The following is a 24,426-nucleotide window of genomic DNA, read 5'->3' as shown; positions in this document are numbered from 1 at the left end:
TGTTTATACTTTACTTACATAAAAGCTGGATGGAAACATGGTTAGTAACTTTCCATCAATATACAAATAGCCTTTGCACTTGCCTGTCTGTACAGCAGTGGAAGTCAGGGCCTTAATACTGACCAGGGGGCCCACGACCCATATTATTTCCGATGGGAAAGGCCCCAAAAGCGTAAGTCAAGGCAAAATATGTAGAATAGCAGGTGATTTGCTTTAAAAATACAAAATGTGTAGAAATGCAGTATGACCACTAGTAGTCATTGCATAGGCAAAAAGTTAAAATTAGTTGTAGAAAATAGGGGTGTTTCGAGGGAGTTAGGATATGCAAAAAAACGAATTTCCAATTCACACATGCGTATTAATATACACTTGTACATATGTGAAATAGGACTAATTTAAGCACCCACCCGCGCGCATTGACCAACATTTATCCATTCTAATTTGGTGTTCGTTCTCCACGGATCAGTCTGGCCTCGACCTAAATGATCAGTAACAATTTAACAGGGATAGTGTTTTAGACGTTTCAAACGAACAATTCGTGGTTGGCCGGGACCATAATTAATCATTTGGAATGATATGTTTGATGTTGATGCCAGCAAGGCTTTTTAAATCGGGTTATTCTTCCTGTTAATCTATATCGTTATGTAAAAAAAGCACACGACTGTTCCTGCAGGCACAAAACCCTCACAGACCTTCTCTTAGCTGATGGGCTATCAACTGGATGTGAGTTCCCATTGTATTCAAGCTGGTTGGGCAGGTTTATGCTAGAACATTCACACCTGGCCCAAAAGGCAATCCACAAGCAGTTGTCTGGACTTCAGAGCCGTGGAAGTGAACAGAAAAGTTAACGTTCACTCAGTTGCAAATTGCAATGTATTTTATACAAACCGATAACGATATCAAATAGAAAAATGCAACTTAGATTTTCCATAATGGTGCCCATCACTAGTAACATTCTTAGTAAATACACTATATATAGAAAAGTATGTGGATAACCCTTCAAATTAGTGGATTTGTTTATTTCAGCCACACCCGTTGCTGACAGGTGTATAAAATTGAGCACACATCCATGCAATCTCCATAGACTAACACTAGCAGTAGAATATCCTTACTGCAGAGCTCTGTGACTTTCAACGTTGCACCGTCAAAGGATTCCACCTTTCCAACATGTCAGTTCATCAAATTTCTGCCCTACTAGAGCTGACCCGGTCACCTGTAAGTGATGTTATTGTGAAGTGGAAACGTCTAGAGGTGCTGAAGCACATCTGTCCTATGTTCCAAAATCTCTGGAAGCAACGTCAGCACAACAACTGTTTGTTGGGAGCTTCATGAAATGGGTTTCCATGGCCGAGCAGCCACACACAAGCCTAAGATCACCATGCGCAATGCCAAGTGTCTGCTGAAATGGTGTAACGTTCTCTGGAGTGATGAATCACGTTTCACCATTTGGCAGTCCGACGGACAAATCTGGATTTGTCAGATGCCAGGAGATGCTAACTGCCAACTGTAAGGTTTGGTGGTTCTGGCTAGGGGTTGCTGACCCGGTAATAGATAAGTGTACCTAACAAGCTGTCCGGTGTCTCGCCCGTACTTTCAAGGGAGCGATATCTTTGTACAAGCCAAGTGATTAAGAAAAGTTAAAACATAACATGTTTAATCCACAGAGAAAACACTGCTGCAAGATTTGAACAAACAAAAGAAAAACTGATAAAAAAAAAATGCAGACTTTAGTTACATCAAATGTACAAAAATAATAGCAGTAAACTTGATGGCTAGATATCACTGCAAACTCCAGATGCATAACTTATTTTCTTATAAATGGGTTTTTGCACTCAACTTCTTCTGTAGCCAGAGGTTAATAACCGTTAGCTCAAAACAAGCAGTACCTTGACATTTCATAGTTGACCAATTCTTATGCGCTGAACTTAATTCCATTGGGTTCTCAAATAATAGAAGTAAACCGATATGAAGGTAAATTAAAAACAACACATTTTCTTCAGAGGTGAATGAAACTGAACTAACAAAAAATTACTATCCATCTGTAGGGACAACCAGCTCTGTTGACTGGTATCAGCCCAGAGATATCATGATAACTCAACTAATGAACCGAGGTGGGGTGTGTAATAACCACTCACTAGATACCATATTCAAAAACATCTTTAGCTACAGACTAACAGGGTTTGAGGGTGGTGGGGTCCTAGGATCTGGAGCGAGATCGGGACACAGATCTCGAGTAGGAGCGTCGACAGGCCTGTTTCTGGGAGCCAGAAGAGGTGTGGAAGTCCTTGACGGGGCTGGGGGATTTGGACTGGGACTTTGTGTCTTTGGGCCTGGATCTGGGATGAGAGGGGGAGCGGGAGGCGGAGCGGTTACGAGACGGGGGTGCGTGGTGCATCCTGTGGTGTTCACGTGGAGGGCCCCTGTACCTGGTAGAAAAAAAGGAAGATGGGATATGAACAGAACAATCAGTCAACACACTATTGAATACACCGACTTGACAAATGGTGTTTTGAAAACACATAGGTCTATGCAGTATAAATGCAATCTTATTGCACTGTGCCGTGTTAGGTAAGTCAGAATAAGGAGTCGTATATATTGGTCTACCTGTCATTTTCATGGCTTCTGCTTCGCCTGTGCCTGCCATTTGATCGAGAGCTGTAAAGAGAAAAGCGAAAGTAAGAACCAGTCTGTATACAAAGGCATTTCGGACTGCAATGAAAGCCCCTTGGGAGGATTACTTGACAAGTGAAACGGTGGTTTAGTTTCAGTGTCACAGAGGAACTCACTCTCTAGGGCTCTCTGACCTCCGAGGACGGCGGTCGCAGGAAGGGCTGCGCGACCGGCGCCTTTCGTAGCTGCGACTGCGAGAGCGTCTGCGTCGGCCATCGCCGCGTTCGTAGTCGTCGTAGCGGGAGAAGGAGCTGCTGCGGGACCCTCTGCGAGGAGAGCTCTCCTTAGTCTTCATCTGGTTGGGGGCTGGAGGGACAAGTCATTCAAATTAAATACGGGGACACAAGGAGTTGAGCAAGAAGGGTTTTAAAAATAATTTTGCATGCAGGTCGGCAATGATTTCTCTAGTCTGAGAGACTCGAGTCAAGATATTACCGCTAAAAGTGATGTAGGCCTAGTTAGACTTTCCTACTTAGATTCTTGGGTAAACTGTTCCGACAGTGAAACTTAAATTCTTCAAGTTGAATTGATTGGTAGGTAGTAAATAGTGCACTCATACAGGGTACCTAAATAAAAACCCATTCTTACTTTTTCGGTCACCCTGTGCAAACTGGATCTCGATCTGTCGACCACACACCCACTTGTGGTCCAGGTTGTGGAGGGCATCCTCTGCATCTCGCACGTCCTCGAATGTGCTACAGACTGTTAAGGCTTTTTACTTTTACTTGTGGAGGGGGTGTGGGAATGGGGAGACATGTATTTTAATTAAGTAAAGAGGCTGGAAGCTTCAATTGTGTGCCAACATGGGACAATAGTAACCTAAAAGATTAAAAACATATAGCTGAAACTTCTGTTCAAATTTCAGGGAGGTAATGAGAACAAAGGCTATACATTTCCTTAAACTTGTATACAATTAAAGTTATACAGATGATATGATTTTCTTGCCCTTTTGTACAGAGAGAACACAGAGCAAAATATTTGAAGGTGAAGAGCAAGGGTTCTATTTGGTAGGATACAAAACATTAAGCTCGTTACCTTTAACATGCTTGACCTTTGAGCGTCAGCTTGACCTTAACACTCTAACTGCTTGGCAGAAGAACTTGAGATTTCCGGCTTGTCTTCGCCCAATACATCCTTTTATTTTCCTCTCTTTGGCAGACAAATTGAAGCCTTCATGCCCTCTTTTCTCCTCCTTGTATCTTCATGCTTTAACTTTGCTCGGTGTTCTTTTCCCACTATTTCGTGTCGCCTGAAATCATTATGGTCCCTTTGGCTTGAAACTACTCTACACCAGTCTTTACATTCTTTGTTGGGGTTTCTCCAGAACTGTACGTCTTTAACATTTCTAGGGTAACAGAAGCAATTTTAGTTAGGAGAGATGTTGATTAATGTCTGTAGACATTTTACTATGTTTGAATGTTAATGTTCCCCTCCCATAAACCAGTATAGCCTTATTTTTATGACAAATATACAATAATTACTTCAAAACAGTAGGCAAACTCAAGATGTGTGACATTGTCAATATGACCCCACGTGTGAATAATAATAATGCACCGAATGAAAGACATGTTCATTAATACATTACGTGAGTATAAAGGATATTGAATGTAAGCAAATCCTCTTGGTCGCCGTGTAGAGAAGTCAAGTGGAATGTAGACATCTACAATAGGCCCATAACGACCAAATTCACGGCGTAGTTCCTCTGGCCTAAAGTGTTATGAAATGACAGGACATTTAATGTAATGGCCAGTAAAGTACAACCCTTTTAGGCAAATATTAAATCAGTGTGATTCAAAGTGCAAACCTGCAACTGTGGCCAATAAGAGAACCTTCAGATGCAACTCAATTGGCTTAATACTTACCATAGAAATGGGGGTATAAAATGTGACATTGGACAAGAGGTATTTCATGCAATACAAGCCAGGTAGATGGTATCCTGAGTGCCAGTCTGTTTGTGCCATCATGCCAACTCCTGTCACTCATTGTCATGTTTGGCATGCATGCAAGTTAAGCCCAGGTACTGGTTCAGCCAGTTCCATGATATGGAGTTGGCAAAAGAGCAGAAACAGACAGTACACTAGTGATGTAAAGTACTTAAGTAGTACTTTATTTTTACTTAAGTAGTTTTTTGGGGTATCTGTACTTTGATATTTATACGACTTTTACTTCACTACATTCTTGAAAATTAATTTTTTACTCCATACATTTTCCCTGACACCCAAAAGTACTCGTTATATTTTGAATGCTTAGCAGGACAGGAAAATGGTCTAATTCGCGGACCTAAAGAGAAAATCCCTGGTCATCCCTACTGCATCTGATCTGACAGACTCACGAAACACAAATGCTTTGTAAATTATGCCTGAGTTTGTGTGCCCCCCTTGCTATCCGTAAATTAAAAAAATATATATATATAGATTAAATCGTGCCGTCCGTTCTTAATATAAAGAATTTTAAATGATTTATACTTTTACTGCTTACTATTTATGGAATGACATTTACCTTTGATACTTAAGTATATTTAAAACCAAATATTTGTTTTACTCTTACTCAAGTAACGTTAGGATTTTACTGGGTGACTTGAGTCGTTTTCTATTAAGGTATATTTACTTTTACTATGACAACTGGGTAATGTTTCCACCACTGCTGGCAACCTGGCAGGTAGATGGATGGCCAGCTAAATTAGGTAATTCACAGTTGGTTCAAACAACTCTCCTGTTTTTGTGCAAACCACTATATTTGGTGCAAACTCATGTGCAGCCTAGCAGACATGCTAACGTTAGCTTGCTAAGCTTTGTATCAAAGCTATAAGTAGACCAGCTAACTTCTTCAGATAACGTTAGTTGGATAGCTAAACTAGTTAATGTTTCTCACCATAGACAAACTTAAAGGCAACTAGCAACTGACAACACTTAGCTACAAGTTTTCATTGTAAATGCTAGCTAGCTAAAATCAGTAAACAACAGTTTAGCCACCTAGCTAACGTAGCTGTACCTCGCACGCACGAATGATTCGATCATAGCTACCTGGATTCGTCGGAGATGTTTCTAATGAAGAGTGATGGGTTAGGGGGTCTCATGTACCTAGCCATTGTAAAATATTGTTATTACGGTTGAAATGTATAATCTAACTTAATATCAGTAAATTATAGGACTTGTTCTAGCTGTAGCAAAAAGCAGCGAGGTGGTCTCATCTATCGGCAAACGTAGGCCAGCGCGCAGGCTCAAATACCATTCTTTTAGCCCTGCCCACCAGGGGTGGCCATCTGGCATTTTGGGCAAGGAGTGTTTAGATGTTAAATGATGAGTAACCACGGCCGGCCCGCTAATTAGGCAAGATTAGGGCGAGTGGGCACTGCATCTCAGTGCAAGAGGCGTCACTGCAGTCTCTGGTTCGAATCCAGGCTGCATCACATCCCGCCGTGATGGGGAGTCCCATAGGAAAGCGACACTTGGCTCATAGCCTGGTAGCCTGGTTCCTCTCTAGGTTTCTTCCTAGGTTTTGGCCTTTCTAGGGAGTTTTTCCTAGCCACCGTGCTTCTACACCTGCATTGCTTGCTGTTTGGGGTTTTAGGCTGGGTTTCTGTACAGCACTTCGAGATATTAGCTGATGTACGAAGGGCTATATAAAATAAACTTGATTGATTGATTGGCCCAGCGTCGCCCGGGTTTGGTCGTCATTGTAAATAAGAGTTTGTTGTTAAACTGACTTGCCTAATTAAAAAGGTTCAATAAAATAAACACAAAACATCACATAGGGTGTGTTCGTAAATTCAACCTGGAGTGCCAGAGGTGCTCAGAGTGCGCTCTGGGCATTTGTAAATTCAGACTATTGTCAGATTCTCCGAATTTATGAATGGACAATTTCGCTAAGAGCGCACACTGGACTCTGTGGCCGAGGAGTATGGTTGATCCCAGCCGTTCTGACCACTCAACCTGTTTTTGCTTTGTCATTATGGGGTATTGTGTGTAGATTGATGAGGGAATGATTTAAATACATTTTAGAATAAGGCTGTAACGTAACAAAATGTAGAAAAAGTCAAGGGGTCTGAATACTTTCAAATACACTGTATATGAAAGTTAAGTTCCAGAGGTTTCCAAAACCGTATCAGTAGGGATAATTAGTCATGCTTATAAATGTTAAAACAGTGTCGATAGTTCACATGTATCCAGCTGTCCTCCATACCATCAACTGAGAACCCAAGACAGGCACTGGCTGTAAGTCAACTTGGGCACCCTTGGGTTCGAGAGCTAAGGTCACTGCTGAAATGATTTAGACTATCTAAAAAACATCCAGGGAAAAAATGGACAAAATTAGAGTTTTGCATGTTTGGGTTAGGCCTGGTTTGGGAGAGTTGTGTGGAAGGGTTTCGAGCACTGAGGTATATATGAACTGGAGACAGCGTCCAACGTGACCGACCGTTGTTTTCAACGTAACCTACTCACATTCGCATGCTCCGTTTCGGGGTAGCTGCAATCTGCTTTACAGAGTCAATAACACCTTAGTGCACACTGGAACAAGCGTGAGCATCAACAACGTCATCCAGAAGCATGGCAGACATTGGATGAATATTAAGTGTTCATATCTTCGGCTGTGAGTGATGGAACGAATCAGCTTTGAAGACAATTACTGGAAAAATATGGATATTTTTGGCACAAAGGTGACAGGTTTCCACTAGATAGCACAGCCCAAACAAGTTGAAATTGGCTATATTGTAAACATGTATTAAAACAAAAAGATGATTTTGAGGGTTAGGTTTAAAATCAGATTTTAAGAGAAAATGTAGAAATAGGTGGGGTGTTGTCTTTGTGCCTGTGCTAACTAGAGTTGGCCCCTGGTCTCCAGTAATCTGGAGAGGTATGCAGCAGTGGCAGACTGGGACTGGAAATCGACCTTAGAATTGTTTTCGAAGCCACCAGCCCATTTTATTTAGCCTCGTACGAACCATTCTGTTTCGTTATGCTGATATCCGTGTAGTGAAACAGAATGTAAGCTTGCAAGATTAGGATGACCCGTATGACACTACCTATTTTTAGCCAAATAATGCAATGTCGACAGGCTGAAGACCGACATTTGATAGGCAGGCCCACTGGGCTAAAAATGGACCAGCCTTTGTTATGGGTGTACAATGGCACGTTGATGCCATCTGTTGGTAAATGTTCATTACTGCAACACCAGTGTTTTACCAGTGTGCTTGATATATACACCCTGATGTATTGCAATGTGTTGAACATAACTGGTTACTCGCAGGGCCAGTCCTTGCCGTTCTGCCGCCCTAGGTGAGACCAAAAAAAATGAACTTTTTTTTTTCTTTCTCCAGGACGTTGAAAATGATTATTTTCCAAGTGTTGAAAAATAGGTACTGTATGTGGTAAGCCTACCATTTGCTAAACACGAAGGCTGTAATGTAACAAAATGGAAAAGTCAAGGGGTCTGAATAGTTCTGAATGCATTGTATGAAAAATATGTTCCAAGTGTTTCCAAAACTGTATTGCATGCGAGACATATTTGCGTTTAGACAGAGCATTTGGGAAGCGTTGGGTCATTTGCCTCACAAGGTTAAAGGGGAGGTCCAATGGCTCATTGTAATGCAATGGAATTGGAGTCATGAATAAGGGTTACAGTAGAGATATGGATATAATAAGGAGATACTTATGTCTCCTCCCTAATGATGGGATTTGTTGTCCACAGTTTCGGAAGGCGAGCAGTCGTGCCAGGACAACAACCTCTCCCTCAACGTGATCAAGACAAATTAGATGATTGTGGACTACAGGAAGAGGAGGACCGAGCACGCACCCATTCTCATCGACGGGGCTGCAGTGGAGCAGGTTGAGAGCTTCAAGTTCCTTGGTGTCCACGTCACCAACAAACTAACATGGTTCAAGCACACCAGGACATTCGTGAAGAGGGCACGACAAAGCCTATTCCCCCTCATGAGACTGAAAAGTTTTGGCATGGGTCCTCAGATCCTCAAAAAGGTTTACAGCTGCACCATCGAGAGCATCCTGACTGGTTGCATCACTGCCTAGTATGGAAACTGCTCGGCCTCCAACCGCAAGGCACTACAGAGGGTAGTGCGTACGGCCCAGTACATCACTGGGGCCAAGCTTCCTGCCATCCAGGACCTACATTTGAAGTCGGAAGTTTACATATATATCTTAGCCAAATACATTTAAACTCAGTTTCACAATTCCTCACATTTAATCCTAGTAAAAATTCCCTGTCTTAGGTCGGTTAGGATCACCACTTTATTTTAAGAATGTGAAATGTCAGAATAATAGTAGAGAGAATGGTTTATTTCAGCTTTTATTTCTTTCATCACATTCCCAGTGGGTCAGACGTTTACATACACTCAATTAGTATTTGGTAGCATTGCCTTTAAATTATTTAACTTGGGTCAAAGGTTTTGGGTAGCCTTACACAAGCTTCCCACAATAAGTTGACAGAGCTGGTGTAACTGAGTCAGGTTTGTAGGCCTTCTTGCTCGCACACGCTTTTTCAGTTCTGCCCTCAAATTTGCTATGGGATTGAGGTCAGGACTTTGGGATGGCCACTCCAATACCTTGACTTTTTTGTCCTTAAGCCATTTTGCAACAACTTTGGAAGTATGCTTGGGGTCATTGTCCATTTGGAAGACCCATTTGCGAAGCTTTAACTTCCTGACTGATGTCTTGAGATGTTGCTTCAATATATCCACATAATTTTCCTACCTCATGATGCCATCTGTTTTGTGAAGTGCACCAGTCCCTCCTGCAGCAAAGCACCCCCACAACATGATGCTGTCACCCCTGTGCCTCACGGTTGGGATGGTGTTCTTCAGCTTGCAAGCCTCCCCCTTTTCCCTCCAAACACAATGATGGTCATTATGGCCAAACAGTTCTATTTTTGTTTCATCAGACCAGAGGACATTTCTCCAAAAAGTAAGATCTTTGTCCCCATGTGTAGTTGCAAACCGTAGTCTGGCTTTTTTATGGCGGTTTTGGAGCAGTGGCTTCTTCATTGCTGAGCGGCCTTTCAGGTTATGTCGATATAGGACTCGTTTTACTGTGGATATAGATGCTTTTGTACCCGTTTCCTCCAGCATCTTCACAAGGTCATTTGCTGTTGTTCTGAGATTGATTTGCACTTTTCGCACCAAAGTACATTCTTCTCTAGGAGACAGAATGCGTCTCCTTCCTGAGCGGTATGACGGCTGCGTGGTCCCATGGTGGTTATACTTGCGTACTATTGTTTGTACAGATGAACGTGGTACCTCCAGGCATTTGGAAATTGCTCCCAAGGATGAACCAGACTTGTGGAGGTCTACAATTTTTTTTTCTGAGGTCTTGGCTGATTTCTTTAGATTTTCACATGATGTCAAGCAAAGAGGCACTGAGTTTGAAGGTAGTGCTCAGCATATGTGGGAACTCCTTCAAGACTGTTGGAAAAGCATTTCAGGTGACTACCTCATGAAGCTGGTTGAGAGAATGCCAAGTGTGTGCAAAGCTGTCAAAGGCAAAGTGTGGCTACTTTGAAGAATCCCAAATATATTTTTGGTTACTACCCGATTCCATAAGTGTTTTTTCATAGTTTCGATGTCTTCACTATCCTTCTACAATGTAGAAAATAGTCAAAATAAAGAAAAACCCTTGAATGAGTAGGTGTCCAAACTTTTGACTGGTACATATTATTATTATAATAATTTTGATTCATCAGGGGGTGCTGCAGCACCCTCACCACAGCTATGAACACATCACTTAGGGTAGACAAATTACAGAAGGCTGATAAAGAACATTTATATACACACCTTTCAAAATAGCCGCTTTGTGCTAGTCTAATCAATTAAGAGTTAGAAACATTACTCTAGATATATATATAACACGTTTTAGCATGGACATTGCCTTTGAGGGCTTCAGGTATTTTAAAGTAGTCAACTGGGTGGGGATTCGTATGGGTTGGGAGCGATCAGCCAGTGATCAAAGCATTGTCTTCTTCAAATTGGGATGCACATGGTTAGGAAATGGCTTTAAACTATATCGTCGCCATCTATTGGCTGCAATAAATAAATCACAAGATTTGGTTCAGTTCTCCGGCATTGCAGGTGGCGGTAAACCAATATTAGGTTTACACTTTTTTTCAAAACAAAAGAAGAAGAAAATTGAAGCCTTTGAAATGGAGATAGCCTCAATGGGACTGCTCATGCTGTCACATATGCCATAATCGCACAGATACAGTCCTCTGTCGAACTGTATGAACCAAATACAAAAATGATGTGAGTTGTCAATGGTCACGTTCTACTGCTCAGACGTTTCATGCGTCAACCAATGGTTGCGTACCACGTCACCGACTGTGTCATCGACTGACAGATTGCTATAACATATGTGGTTAGCTGATACTTAAAATACCTATCCAGGCGTTGTAAGATCTGGCATGTGTCTGGGCAGAGGAACACGGCCAATCAATTACAAAAACTTGACCAATATGTAGATTAAATGTTCAACTGACCAATCACGTTGTTTGATTACCATAGGTGGAGAGAGTAGAAAAACCCTTCTTTGGCAATGCATGAACGAGGCAGAGAAGTATTTGGGTATACGAGAGTTGACTTTCATTAGAGTTACAGGGTGTGTTGAGTGGTGGTGTCCTGTCCTCCCAGGCTGTTGGCATGGTGCAGGCATAGATAGGGTCAAAGTAGTGGAATGGGGTAGTTTAAAAAAAATGAGTGTAGGGTTAGTTGGAAGGGTGATTAGTTTGTATAATAGCTAAAAAAATGATATATGTTAATATTATAGTCCAGTTGGGGGTGGTAATGCAACATATTGAATACCAACCACCCTTATACTCAAATAATAATAAGAAGAAGAACACATGAACTGGTTGTTTATTAGGCTTCCAATCTGACTCCATCTTTGCACATGGTTGTTGCCCGAATATGCACCTTTTTAGAATGAACCTGTATGCCAGGGGTCTCAAACTCATCACATGGAGGGTCTGATCGTTTTTGGTTCCCTTTCAATTAAGACCTACACAACCAGGAGAGGGGAGTTTGTTAATAATTAGTGACCTTAATTCATCGTTCAAGTACAAGGGAGGAGCGAAAACCTGAGGACACTCGCCGCCCCCCCCCGGGGAATGACTTTGACATGTGCTGTAGGCCTATCGTGATTTTGATGGTGAAGAAGAAAGAACATTTGGGCATTTTGATTGACAGTCTGCTGGGTGAATACCTGTCTTAATCACTTTGTTTCTCCCACCTGGGTGAGCTGTCAAGCGTGCCAAGAGGGTGCAAAGCTATCGTCAAGGCAAAGGGTGGCTACTTTGAAGAATCTCAAATATATTTTGATTTGTTTAACACCTTTTTTGGTTACTACATGACTCCATATGTGTTATTTCATATTTTGATGTCTTCACTATTATTTTACAAAGTAGAAAATAGTAAAAATAAAGAAAAACCCTTGAATGAGTAGGTGTGTTCAACCTTTTGACTGGTACTGTATGTGTAGGGTTGGTTGGTGGTGCATTTCTGTTCAATATGCATTTTTCGTATCAATCTGTAACATGATCCACTACCGCACGGTAGGTGGCGGCATGCACAAACAAATGTGTGAATGGCATGATACTGAAGAAGTGTTTTGTGTATGCCTAGCGAGCCTATGTGTGCTGGGCCAGTGCATGTGAGGTATTGATGTGTGTGTCAAACTATCCCATTAAAACTGTCTGATGGGTTTTGAAAATGTGTTAGATATTTCACTCCCTTGTTGGTTGTTAGTGAAAGTTGGACTTTAGGAGCCTCATCTAAGTAGTCATTTCAGATGTGTAAGCATTGTCTGTCATCTTGACTTGAATTAGTGCACACATTCATTTGAATCAGAATACAGCTTTTCTTTTAGTTATGTACATGTTCTGTCAAGTATTTAATTGTGGATACTCCATCCCCTTTTTTGCAAAGTTTTTATTGTTATGATACTGTTAGTGGGTGTGCACCCTAAATGTTTGTACATTTATTTTAAACATTCTTTAGCAGGTCTGTTTTACTGGAATAACTTGTAAAAAGTGCATGGTTTCTAAACTGGGGAACAAAATAATACTTTTCATGCATTTGTGATTTTGGGTAGGAAAAAAAAAAACCTCTGCTCATTCCATAATATACTGTATAATATGGGATTTTGCATAAGATGAAAATCATGTCTGTTCCAGCACGGTTGAACTAGTTGCCCTTCATGGTTTCAGTGTTGTGCAAATGGATTATTCCTGAATGGTTACACTTTTTATTCTACATATAATTTATCAGTCCAAAACCCGGCTGAGAATGTTTAGCTAATAACTCAGTTTACTTGCATTACTTACCGGCCTCTTGCATTCTCCTCTTAGTGGTTGTTGTCCTTCAGCACACCTTAAGCTACATTTAGACAGGCAGCCCAATTCTGATCTTTCTTTTCTTTCACTAATTGGTCTCTTGACCAATCAGATCAGCTTTGAAAAAGATCTGATGTGATTGGTCAAAAGACCAATTAGTGCACGTCACTCATTCCACGGAGGGCCTTTTCGCTCCCCCTGTACCTGATTGATGAATTAAGGTAAGTTATTAGTAAGGAACTCCCTCACCTGGTTATCTAGGCCTTAATTGAAAGGGGGGGGAAACCAGCAGACACTAGGCCTTCCATGGAATGAGTTGGACACCCCTGAATTAGTGGGAAAAATGTCAGCATTGGGCTGCCTGTCTAAACACAGCCTTAGTGGGGGGAAGCTCGGTTGTTCAAGCAGTGGTTCCCTAGCAGTCTCTCTACCTTGGCTTGTGCCCATTCATTCTCCTTCACAATCACATACAGTAAATGATAAGCCGTTGTAGATTAGTCAAACTAATGTGCAAAAGGGGGAAGATTGGAAGCACAAAATGGAAGACGTCAAACGTCATTGACAGCTGGGGTTTATTCCTTACGTTGATTCTGTTGCAAATAATTTTGCTGTTGCAAAACTGTTTACTCCAAACGGAAGACGTTTTGCAACGAAAACAAGAGTTTGTATTGGACAAATTCAGGGAGGTCCATCCCAATTTTGTTCTGTTTGCTCTGTTTGCATCCTTTTGGTTCTTAAAACGGTAACCGGTTTCCATTGAAAGACGTAGTGAATACACCCCATTATTAATTATTTCAATCACCAACTCTACTTTGCAGTCATTTTATAAAATTGGTCAATGGCCACGTGTAATTATGCCTGATACTAGGTACAGTGCATTCATGAAGTATTCAGACCCCTTCAACATTGTTTCCACATCGTTTCAATGAAATGACGTTGAACCGATGTGGAACAGACGTTGAATTGACATCTGTGCCCAGTGGGGCCATCCGGCGTACTTCCCGGAGCAAGTCCACTGGAGCAGCTCAATGGAAAGATCAGCTTGTCCTGAGGTCATACTCAGTTGAGAATCCCCTGCTTTGATTTTATTGGCCAATATTGCCCATCAGTCTGAACACCTTTGGCCACCTGTGTATTTAGTAATGACCATGTATGCTGAGGAAGGTGTCAGCAACCAACAAAAAAATCCGTATAGTGGACAAAAATATAAATGCAACATGTAAATTGTTGGTCCCATGTTTCATGAGCTGAAATAAAAGATCCCAGAAATGTTCCATACACACAAAAAGCTTATTTCTCTCAAGTTTTGAAGGAGCGTGAAATTGGTGGCATTGAGGTTATGGTATTGGCAGGCATACAGACAACGAACACAATGGCATTTTATTGATGACAATTTGAATGCACAGAGATACCGTGACAAGATCCTGAGGCCCATTGTCGTGCCATTCATCCGCTGCCATCACCTCATGTTTCAGCATGATAATCCATGGCCTCATGTCGCAAGGATCTGTACACAATTCCTGGAAGCTGAGCATGCCCTGCATACTCACCAGACATGTCACCTTTTGAGCATGTTCTGGATTGACATATATTACAGCGTGTTCCAGTTTCCGGCAATATCCACCAACTTCGCACAGCCATTGAAAAGGAGTGTGACAACATTTATGGAAAATGGTGGTCACACCAGATACTGACTAGTTTTCTGATCCATGCCCCTACCTTTTTTTTAAAGGTCTGTGACCAACAGATGCATATTAGTATTCCCAGTAATGTGAAATCCGTAGTTTAGCGCCTGTACATACATTCATTTGAATCAGGATACAGGTTTTTGTACATCTTCAATGTAAATTATGTATTAGCGATTCAGTGGTTTGTTTCACAATGTGAAATGAGTTTATGTACCCGACTTGAAAGGGCACTGTGAAATTATAGACTGTGTATTTTGAATCATATGTGAAATCTACACTACCGGTCAAAAGTTTTAGAACAACTACTCATTCAAGGCTTTTTCTTTATTTTTACTATTTTCTATATTGTAGAATAATAGTGAAGACATGAAAACTATGAAAAAACACCTATGGAATCTTGTAGTAACCAAAAAAGTGTTAATCAAATCAAAATATATTTGATATTTTATATTCTTCAAATAGCCACCGTCTTGATGACAGCTTTGCACACTCTTGGCATTCTCTCAACCAGCTTCATGAGGTCGTCACCTGGAATGCATATCTATTAACAGGTGTGCCTTCTTAAAAGTTAATTTGTGGATTTCTTTTCCTTAAAGAGTTTGAGCCAATCATTTGTGTTGTGACAAGGTAGGGGGGTATACAGAAGATAGCCCTAATTTGGTAAAAGACCAAATCCATATTATGGCAAGAACAGCTCAAATAAGCAAAGAGAAACGACAGTCCATCATTACTTTAAGACATGAAGGTCAGTTAATACGGAACATTTTCTTGAAGTTTCTTTAAGTGCAGTATCAAAATCCATCAAGCGCGATGATGAAACTTGCTCTCATGTGGACCGCCACAGGAACGGAAGACCCAGAGTTACCTCTGCTGCAGAGGATAAGTTCATTAGAGTTATCAGCCTCAGAAATTGCAGCCCAAATAAATTCTTCACAGAGTTCAAGTAACAGACACATCTCAACATCAACTGTTCAGAGGAGACTGCGTGAACCAGGCCTTCATGGTCAAATTGCTGCAAAGAAACCACTACTAAAGGACACCAATAAGAAGAAGAGACTTGCTTGGGCCAAGAAACACCAGCAATGGACATTAGACCGCTCAAAATGTGTCCTTTGGTCTGGAGTCCAAATGAGAGATTTTTGGTTCCAACCAGTGTGTCTTTGTGAGATGCGGTGTGGGTGTACGGATGATCTCAGCATGGGTATTTCCCACCGGAAAGCATGGAGGAAGAGGTGTTATGGTTTGGGGGTGTTTGCTAGTGACACTGTCTGGGATTTATTTACAATTCAAAGGCACACTAAACCAGCATGGCTACCACAGCATTCTGCAGCGATAAACCATCCCATCTGGTTTGTGCTTAGTGGAACAATCATTTGGTTTTCAACAGGACAATGTTGAAAACTGTGTAAGGGCTATTTTACCAAGAAAGAGAGAGATGAAGTGCTGAATCAGATGACCTGGCCTCCACAATCCCCAGACCTCAACCAAATTGGGATGATTTGGGATGAGTTGGACGTTCAGAGTGAAGGAAAAGCAGCCAACAAGTGCTCAGCATATGCAGGAACTCCTTCAAGACTGTTGGAAAAGCAATCCAGTTGAAGCTGGTTGAGAGAATGCCAAGAGTGTGCAAAGCTGTCATCAAGGCAAATAAAATAAAATACAACCATACACATGGTTAGCAGATGTTAATGCGAATGTAGCGAAATGCTTGTGCTTCTAGTTCCAAACGTGCAGTAATATCGCAAAGGGTGGCTATTTGAAGAATCTCAAAATAAAATATATTTGTATTTGTTTAACACTTTTTTGGTTACTACATGATTCTATATGTGTTATTTCATAGTTTTGATGTCTTCACGATTATTCTACAATGTAGAAAATAGTGAAAATAAAGAAAAACCCTTGAATGAGTAGGTGTTCTAAGACTTTTGACCGGTAGTTAAATAAACCACACGTTTTACGTCAAGCAAGTTTATTTAAATAGCCAAGGACTGCCCCCTGCCTGCTACCATTCCAGGTTCACAACTTTTTGCTCCTCCTGATGAGTGACGTAGAGCCCACTGTCAGCGTCTGAAATGTGGGAGGTAGTGAAAAGTGTTTAGTTACTGTGGTCAGGTCACTATTATACAAATAAAACCACACAAGGTAGAAATAGCCACAAGGTAGAAATAGCTAGCTTGTTTGACCTGTGCCCCATATGTCACAACTGTATATGCTTATATTTGACACACTGTACTGACAGATGTGTAGTGTGTTATTTTTCAGTGTTACCAACATTAGGTCAAATTACCTCAACCATCTCTCCTCCTTTGAGCTCCTGGATGTGTGTGAATTTCTCTGTGTTGCACATCAGCTTCCCTCCCTCCAGTCTGACAATGCACTGTAGGGGCCAGAGAAGAGAGAGGTGATCAGTAATGTGTAGCAATAACGAGTGAGGACAGATGAGCTAAGAAACTTGGAAGACTGAACAAGACGTACACCAACTGCAGATACAAGACGATCGTCTTGACCCCCCCTCCCTCATAAGACAGAACATCCATAAGACAGAACTTTAAACTACCAAGCATTACTGGACTTCAATTCAAAGATGAAACCTGTCGATTTAACAATATGTCAGTGAATCAATCAATGCTTTCATATGTATAGATTCACCACAGTCAGGTAAATTGGGATTGCTTACCTTGAGCTTCTTGCCATCCATGGTGGTGATGTCGGCCTCTTTGCCGATGGTGAAGGAGTTGGTGATGGACTTGCCAGGAGTTTTGGAGGTGATGACGAAGTCATTGCCGTTCTGCTGGATCTCAGTCACGGGCTTGATGTCTTTGGCCAGCTTGATAACATCTTCTGGGAGTGCTGATGGATGGACAGGAGGATGACTCATTAGCTTGGACCCATGGAGGCAAACCCTACCTTTTCATTTTGGGTCATAGTTGGGAATCTATAGTTGAATCTCTTGTATTTCCTTGATTCCTTACATCCTCTCTCCTTTTCAAAACTCATTAGATGAGAAGGTCAGAGGGGAGGTACCATTAATCTTCTAGCCTCCAATGAGTTTTGAGAAAGAGGACACGAGGAATCAAGCAAATACATTTCAGATTCATCCCTAAACAACCCTATACGTGCAATGTAATGAATCTTTAGGAAACTCACAGATGGCCCTGAGGAACTCCTCGTAGTTCTCCTGAGCATACACCTGCCACGTTCCACTGAAGGCCATGTCGTCTGTGTCTGTACCGGTCCGGTTTCTCCTCCTTCACCAAAATGGGCAATAAGAGCCTGAGACAGCTGTGCGAAGCTCAACACAAATGTAGAGACGGCACTGTGTCCCCCACAGCTACTTATATCAGCAGGTAGAAGGGGCTCCGCTCTGTGCCTCTGTGTCTAATCAGTAACACAGCCTCTGAAGTAATGTCCCACATTGTTTGAACAACCCAGAGTTCACTTACATCTCTGTCTGGCATGACCCCAACTTCCAGTTGTCTTGGGATGGGGAAGAGTATGTTACGTCTGAGCATTGCTATCGTATAGCCATAAAATATAGCCATAAAATGACATATGCATGGGTTTTACTCATCCCAATAGATTTTGCAACTTCTGACACGCAGATCTCAAGTTTGTTTCGGGGGATCACTTCTTGCAATACTGTCCTAAATGCCGACCTGGGTTAAATTGCTATATGAAATCATTTTAAAATACTTTAGCTGGGCTTTATCGAGCGTGCAATGGAATACAATGCAATACAATGGAACCGCTAAAATCGTTGCAAAAGTGCAATCCAGACCATATGGCTCTCCGGGCAGGCTAAAGCAAACTCTGAAACTGTTTGAATAGTATTCGAACCCAGGTCTGATGTCCTGTGGAATCTTCCTAAAAACAACCTAGTCGACTGTTTAACCAGGCGATGGGTGAATGACACCTTGGACAAAAGCTCTTCTATCAGTTCAGAAGACATGTTGTAGCTACTCTTTGCATGCTTAATGGTTTCCCACACTTTCATGAGATGTCTCTAATAATCATTGAATGACGAATCCCTCTGGCAGACATCTCAAACAGTGCAAACAATAACAACATCAGAAGCATGTTGAGGTGAATGAAACCGTGTCAAGCCACCAAGATCAAATTAATTTATTAGCAGCACACAAGCGATTGCAGAGACACATGATATGACAAATACTGTATGTGGAGAGCCAACAGGCTAATAGACCTACTTAAGCTGCAGGTGCAGACTCTGAATGAGTGAGATTACTGCCTCATTACACGGAGGTCAAAGCATAAATTAGGTTGACGTAGAAAAATGCGCTTGACGTGTCGTGCACCTATGTAATCTGCTCCATGTGCATGACTAACATGACATATCTAGTGAAGTACAACAGGGGAGATAATTGGAATTCGGATCAAGTCTGCTGCTGTCAGGACATGAAATGAACATTTAACGTGCTCGCCTTGGCCAATGAATCCCACTTCAGAGCTTTCTAGTCCCTGCTCACAGGTCCTATTATTAAATTGCTCCAGAAAGAAAGGGGTGACATCATAAAATTGTTGCTGACACTCTTGGGATATTTATTGGTAGTATAATGACACAAGAATACAGGTTGTTGGAGTTTTGACTGGACCTCAAATTGACTGCATTCTCTCTTGCACATGTAACTTCTTAGTCATTGCTACATCCCAATGCCACAAGGTAACTGCTTCTTGTATTTCACTCCTCATTAACTCTAATTTAACCCCATGAAAACTAACTGGCTCAACCACCATACAAACACAACCCACTGGGCACACACTGGTCGAATCAACGTTGTTTCCATACCATGTGGAACCAGCGTGGAAAAGACATTGAATTGACGTCTGAGCCCAATTGGAATCCTCTCTTAGTGCAACAAAACCAACACTCCTTCCTTCCTTCCTTACATCTCCACTGCATCGGGCGGGGGCTTCTCGCCGTGCTTGTACACGCTCACGGTCACGTTGACCGTCTGAGTGCCGTACTGGTTGCGCACAAAGATGCTGTAGTTGCCCGTGTCCTCGCTAGTCACGTTGTTTACAGTCAGAGTGCTGCACTTATTCTCGTTGGCGATGTTGAACTGGCCCCCCGAGACGATGCCTTTGTCGTTCCTCAGCCAGAACATCTCTGGGGCAGGGTCACCATCAGTGAAGCAGGTCAGACACAGAGACTGAGGAGGAGAGGGAAATAAAGATGACATGATTCACAACAGTCAATATAAATAAGAACAATGACCAAATATCACTTATCACTGTTGACTTGGGCCGGTAAGGTTATTTTTTTTTTTTTACGTATTGGAGAAGATGCTGATCTAAGATCAGTCCCCCCTGTCCATTTAATTGTATTCATTATGATCTAAAAGGCTAAACTGATCCTAGATCAGCACTTCTACTCGTTGGTCTAATAGTACAATTACAAAAATCGTACGTAAAAGGATAATGAAGTACTAGTGAACATGGTAACCACGTAATAGAACAGTATTATTTAGTAGTTAGCCTACTTTATTCTCCATGATAGCCACCACATCTGGTAGGCCCTTGGTCACCCTGGCCCGATCTAAAGCAACGAGAAGGACATGTACTCCCTTTTAATCATCCATAGGAAGCTCATTCAGTCATTCCAGTGTACAGAAAATAAAATTATTAAGAAACAATGAAAGAGTAGGCTACTCACTTTTCTCAGCAACCGCCACTTGCCTTTGTAGCAAAGAGCAAGGGTAAAACTGGTAAATACATTTGCAAATGGTTTCATATCCATTACCATACTATATGTCAACTCATCAATATTGAATGTAGAACAGTTTTCTGTTTGTCCAATGTGAGAATAGTGATAGAAAATAGTACCTGCAATTGTTTGTGTTAGTGTTTACCACTGCAAGCCATGCTGGGCGTGCACCATCAATATGGTACTGCACTTACTTCAACCTCTGGTGTTCCAACAGAGCATCAGCAAAGGCTTTTAAAGAGAGAAAGAGAGAGATAATTAAATATAGATCACTGAAATGTATGTAAGAAGAATGTAATATTCATTAACTGCCTGTCTTGGAAGATATGAATGTAGATCAAGATTGCAGACACATTTAATTATAATTGAGTAACAATAGTCAAATTCTGAAGTTTACATTCTAACTGTGAAGACATTGACATGAATCTGAAACAGTAAAATCCCTGTATGAAGCCTATTTCTCTTAACTGCTTTGAGACAATACTGCTTTTTGAGTGAAACAGACTGGTCAGACTAACCTTGTCCAGATAGGTCCAGTGAGCGTGTGTGCTTTTCTTGACCGTCAAACATCTCCAGAGTGTACTTCCCCTTATCGTTCTCCGTGGGCGCGAAGACCTCGACCCACAGTTTCTGCATACTGCTGCCAGGCTTACACCTCTCCAACTGGTCAATCCTACTCTCCCTGATACACAATGAAATAGAATATGATAATACAATTTAATAGAATAGAATATTGTTTTTCTAAAGTCCAACAAAAGATACTTCCACACATGGCCATGACTATTTATGTCTGAGGGCTTTACTTGTTCAGTTCTAAGTTTGTTCGTAAAAGCCTTTACGTTTGGTCTTTTTCAAACTGGTGAGATGAGATGGATTTGGGATTAAAGGCTCAGACTGTCTCACTAAGGAAGCTGTGGGGCGATGTGAAGAAAAACACAAATGCTGAAGCAACTCTGAGTTTAAATCAGACAACAAACCATGTTGCTACAGCAGTGCCCTTACAGAACAATCACGTGAAAAATCACAATTTCACATGTGTAGTTTCATGTTATCACATGTTGAGTTACATGTTGTCACATGTTGTCACATTAACTTCACATAAGATCACATGTGATGACATGAAAACGTGTTTTTGGAACACTCCACCTGTGTTCTCATGTGAAATTCATGTGTTTTTTCCATGTTGGGTTGTCACCAGCTCTCGTAATGGAGAGGTACAGGATGTGCAGGCTCTTGCTCCAGACAGGCTCCAACACAGCTGATTCAACTAATCAAAAGTCTTAATGATTAGTCTATTAGTTGAATCAGGTGTGTTAATGCTGGATTAGAACAAAAGCCTGCCTGCTCCGTAACTCTGTAGAACCAGGGTTAGTGGTTGGTGCGAACCATAAAAGCTGCCAGCAGGTGGCGCTAAAAGTCCAGTCCCTGTTCCCTGTACCATGCTCTGGTGTGATGTTTCCCTTAGATACAGATTTAGGATCAACTTCCCCTCCCCCAATCCCAACCTTAACAATTAGTGGGGAAAATGCTAAACTGACCCAAGCTCAGCGCCTAGGGGCAGCTTCACCCTACTCTGTATAGCATAGGCTGACTGTATAATGTAGACAAAGTGGAAACAGTAGGCCTGGAGCACAGCCCGTGTGGCAGGATAGAGTACAGAGGCCAGGCCAGGCAAGGGAACTCACTTGAAGTGCCAGCTGGTCTTCATGTAGCTGATATAGTACTTGAGAGAGCAGTAGAGCTTGAAGCCCATAGCAGTGCATTGAATCCTCACTGGGCCTGCAGACAGCGCTGTGTCACAGAGAGAGGAAAAAGTCAAACTCAGAGAGATGATACTCTGTGACAGAATGTCATTGTTGGGATATTGACAGTTGACAGGGCAGGCTGTCTAAACTGTAGTCTAGGTCCAATACATTTTGTATTTTGATTCTAACCTGTAGTCAGGATGTGGGTTTTGTCGTTGTTACTTAAGAAGTTAAAAAACTTCTTCAAGATTGGTGGGTCCCCTGCGGGACGGTTGAGCTAACGTAGGCTAATGCGATTAACATGAGGTTGTAAGTGACAAGAACGTTTCCCAGGACATAGACATATCTGATATTGTCAGAAAGCTTAAATTCTTGTTAATCTAACTGCACTGTCCAATTTATAGTAGCTATTACAGTGAAAGAATACCATGCTATTGTTTGAGGAGAGTGCACAGTTTTGAACATGAAAAGTTATTAATAAATAAATTAACAAATTAGGCACATTTGGGCAGTCTTGACACAAAATTCTGAACAGAAATGCAATGGTTCATTGGATCAGGCTAAAACTTTGCACATACACTGCTGCCATCTAGTGGCCAATATCTAAATTGCACCTGGGGTGGAATAATACATTATGGCCTTTCTCTTGCATTTCAAAGATGATGGTACAAAAAAATACAAAATAACGTTTTTTTTCTTTCTTTGTATTATCTTTTACCAGATCTAATGTGTTATATTCTCCTACATTCCTTTCACATTTACACAAACTTTAAAGTGTTTCCTTTCAAATGGTACCAAGAAAATGCATATCGTTGCTTCAGGTCCTGAGCTACAGGCAGTTAGATTTGGGTATGTCATTTTAGGCGAAAATTGAGAAAAAGGGGTCTGATCCTTCATCATTTAATGACTTTGTTGTTCTCATCCAAAAATTGTTCATAGAATGCTTGAGAAGTCACTCCTGCTTTGGTACTGAAATGTTGGCGTAATAGTATTAGGAAATCCATGCTGAACTTACCACACTGTTTGCTCAGGAGTTGGAGGAGCTTGTCATACTCTGTAAATAAAGACAGAATAATTATGCCTCCAGACATTGGGCTCTATTTATGTTATAAGGTCTGTGGAGGTGTGGTACATGGCAAATATACCACAGCTAAGGGTTGTTCTTATGCATGATACAACGCGTGAGTGTTCCCCTATTGGCCTCTGGTTCACCTCTGACCTCTGGTCTGGGTCCCTAAGCGCTGTGATTGGTCTACAGTGTTCCAGCCGGGGCCAACAAGAGTCAACAAAAGTGTCTCCCATCTGGCTGACCAAAGTCCATATAGTACATTCTATGAACGCCTGGATACAGCCATTAGCAGTGGTATATTGGCCACAATCACCCGAGGTGCCTTATTGCTATTATAAACTGGTTACCAACGTAATTAGAACAGTAAGAAGTAGTTTGTCATACCCGTGATAAATGGTCTGATATTCTACGGCTTTCAGCCAATCAGCATTCAGGGCTCAAACCACCCAGTTTATAATGTTCATTAACCTCTATGCATAATACATGGAGGATAATATTACGTTATGTGCAGTCTCAGTTTCTGCATTTTCAGAATAATCACAATAATGCACTTTGAAATTGCCTCATAACAATGTAACTTGAGAGACAACCTACTAAAACATTTCACTGATATTTCGGCTAGACCGGGCCCGTATTCACAAAGCTTCTCAGAGTACGAGTGCTGATCTAGGATCAGGTCCCCCCAGTCCAAGTCATCATATTCGTGAGGATCTACGAAGCAAAACTGATTGCTTTACAAATATGGGCCCATGTCTATGGTTGTCCATGACAGTGCCATGATGTCTCACCTTCATCTAGTAACTCCAGTGTGGTGACATCCTGTCCTCTACCATCAGACGCCACGGCTTTGTAGTGTCCTGCTTCCTTCTTAGTCACCTGAGATTCACCAGAGAGAAAACAGTCAATCACTATGACACACACGCAGGCACGTCCGCACACACACAGTGTTTGAGAATACCCAAGACACGTTTGACTTTCTGTACACAGACAATCCTACCCACTGGGCACAGACGTCAATTCAACGTCCATTCCACATTGGTTCAACGTAATTTCATTGTAATGACGTGGAAACAACGTTGATTCAACCAGTGTGTGCCCGGTGGGTAATCATGCAATGATCTATAAACACTCATACTGTAGAGACACTCTGACACATTCTGTGTGTGATGATCACTGATCAAATCAAATTGTATTAGTCAC

General features: G+C 41.6%; 3 protein-coding genes across 4 annotated transcripts in view; all 3 read right to left on the bottom strand.

The window, feature by feature from the left end:
* Window positions 1-1,637: 1,637 nt before the first annotated feature.
* LOC139564294 (serine/arginine-rich splicing factor 10-like) lies at window positions 1,638-5,928 on the bottom strand. The gene is made up of 6 exons (XM_071383700.1): window positions 5,694-5,928; window positions 4,273-4,377; window positions 3,259-3,362; window positions 2,787-2,976; window positions 2,605-2,655; window positions 1,638-2,426 (listed from the first exon to the last, which is right to left on the bottom strand). The coding sequence occupies exons 1-6, from the start codon at window positions 5,756-5,758 to the stop codon at window positions 2,198-2,200; spliced, it is 744 nt and encodes a 247-aa protein (XP_071239801.1). The 5' UTR covers window positions 5,759-5,928; the 3' UTR covers window positions 1,638-2,197.
* A 10,714-nt stretch (window positions 5,929-16,642) lies between these two features.
* On the bottom strand, window positions 16,643-18,106 carry LOC139564298 (fatty acid-binding protein, liver). The gene is made up of 4 exons (XM_071383703.1): window positions 17,838-18,106; window positions 17,368-17,540; window positions 16,978-17,067; window positions 16,643-16,757 (listed from the first exon to the last, which is right to left on the bottom strand). The coding sequence occupies exons 1-4, from the start codon at window positions 17,902-17,904 to the stop codon at window positions 16,707-16,709; spliced, it is 381 nt and encodes a 126-aa protein (XP_071239804.1). The 5' UTR covers window positions 17,905-18,106; the 3' UTR covers window positions 16,643-16,706.
* A 691-nt stretch (window positions 18,107-18,797) lies between these two features.
* Window positions 18,798-24,426, bottom strand: part of myom3 (myomesin 3) — a 71,213-nt gene continuing 65,584 nt past the window's right edge. Inside the window, exons 30-37 of one of the 2 annotated variants that reach the window (XM_071383695.1) lie at window positions 24,015-24,102; window positions 23,173-23,211; window positions 22,098-22,203; window positions 20,931-21,094; window positions 20,607-20,643; window positions 20,362-20,384; window positions 20,189-20,244; window positions 18,798-19,858 (exon numbers count right to left, since the gene is read on the bottom strand). In XM_071383695.1, coding sequence (XP_071239796.1) covers window positions 19,592-19,858; window positions 20,189-20,244; window positions 20,362-20,384; window positions 20,607-20,643; window positions 20,931-21,094; window positions 22,098-22,203; window positions 23,173-23,211; window positions 24,015-24,102 — 780 coding nt within the window. In that variant the 3' untranslated portion in view covers window positions 18,798-19,591. Of the gene's footprint in view, window positions 19,859-20,188; window positions 20,245-20,361; window positions 20,385-20,531; window positions 20,644-20,930; window positions 21,095-22,097; window positions 22,204-23,172; window positions 23,212-24,014; window positions 24,103-24,426 lie in introns of both variants that reach the window. The other variant, XR_011672716.1, reaches the window with a different exon arrangement.

The sequence above is a fragment of the Salvelinus alpinus genome, chromosome 35, assembly GCF_045679555.1.
Source record: "Salvelinus alpinus chromosome 35, SLU_Salpinus.1, whole genome shotgun sequence".
Taxonomy (NCBI): Eukaryota; Metazoa; Chordata; class Actinopteri; order Salmoniformes; family Salmonidae; genus Salvelinus; species Salvelinus alpinus.
Note: the sequence above shows the minus strand (reverse complement) of the source record. Positions and strands in the feature narration are given on the sequence as shown.

Excerpts from the sequence above, each read along its gene's own strand:
- LOC139564294 (XM_071383700.1), bottom strand. The coding sequence starts at position 5,758 with ATGGCTAGGTACATGAGACCCCCTAACCCATCACTCTTCATTAGAAAC. Across the intron at positions 2,656-2,786 it reads AGGTCAGAGAGCCCTAGAGA|CTCTCGATCAAATGGCAGGC; the intron begins GTGAGTTCCTCT and ends TTCTCTTTACAG. Across the intron at positions 2,427-2,604 it reads AGAAGCCATGAAAATGACAG|GTACAGGGGCCCTCCACGTG; the intron begins GTAGACCAATAT and ends TTTTTCTACCAG.
- LOC139564298 (XM_071383703.1), bottom strand. The coding sequence starts at position 17,904 with ATGGCCTTCAGTGGAACGTGGCAGGTGTATGCTCAGGAGAACTACGAG. Across the intron at positions 17,541-17,837 it reads GGAGTTCCTCAGGGCCATCT|CACTCCCAGAAGATGTTATC; the intron begins GTGAGTTTCCTA and ends TCCATCCATCAG. Across the intron at positions 17,068-17,367 it reads TGGATGGCAAGAAGCTCAAG|TGCATTGTCAGACTGGAGGG; the intron begins GTAAGCAATCCC and ends TGGCCCCTACAG.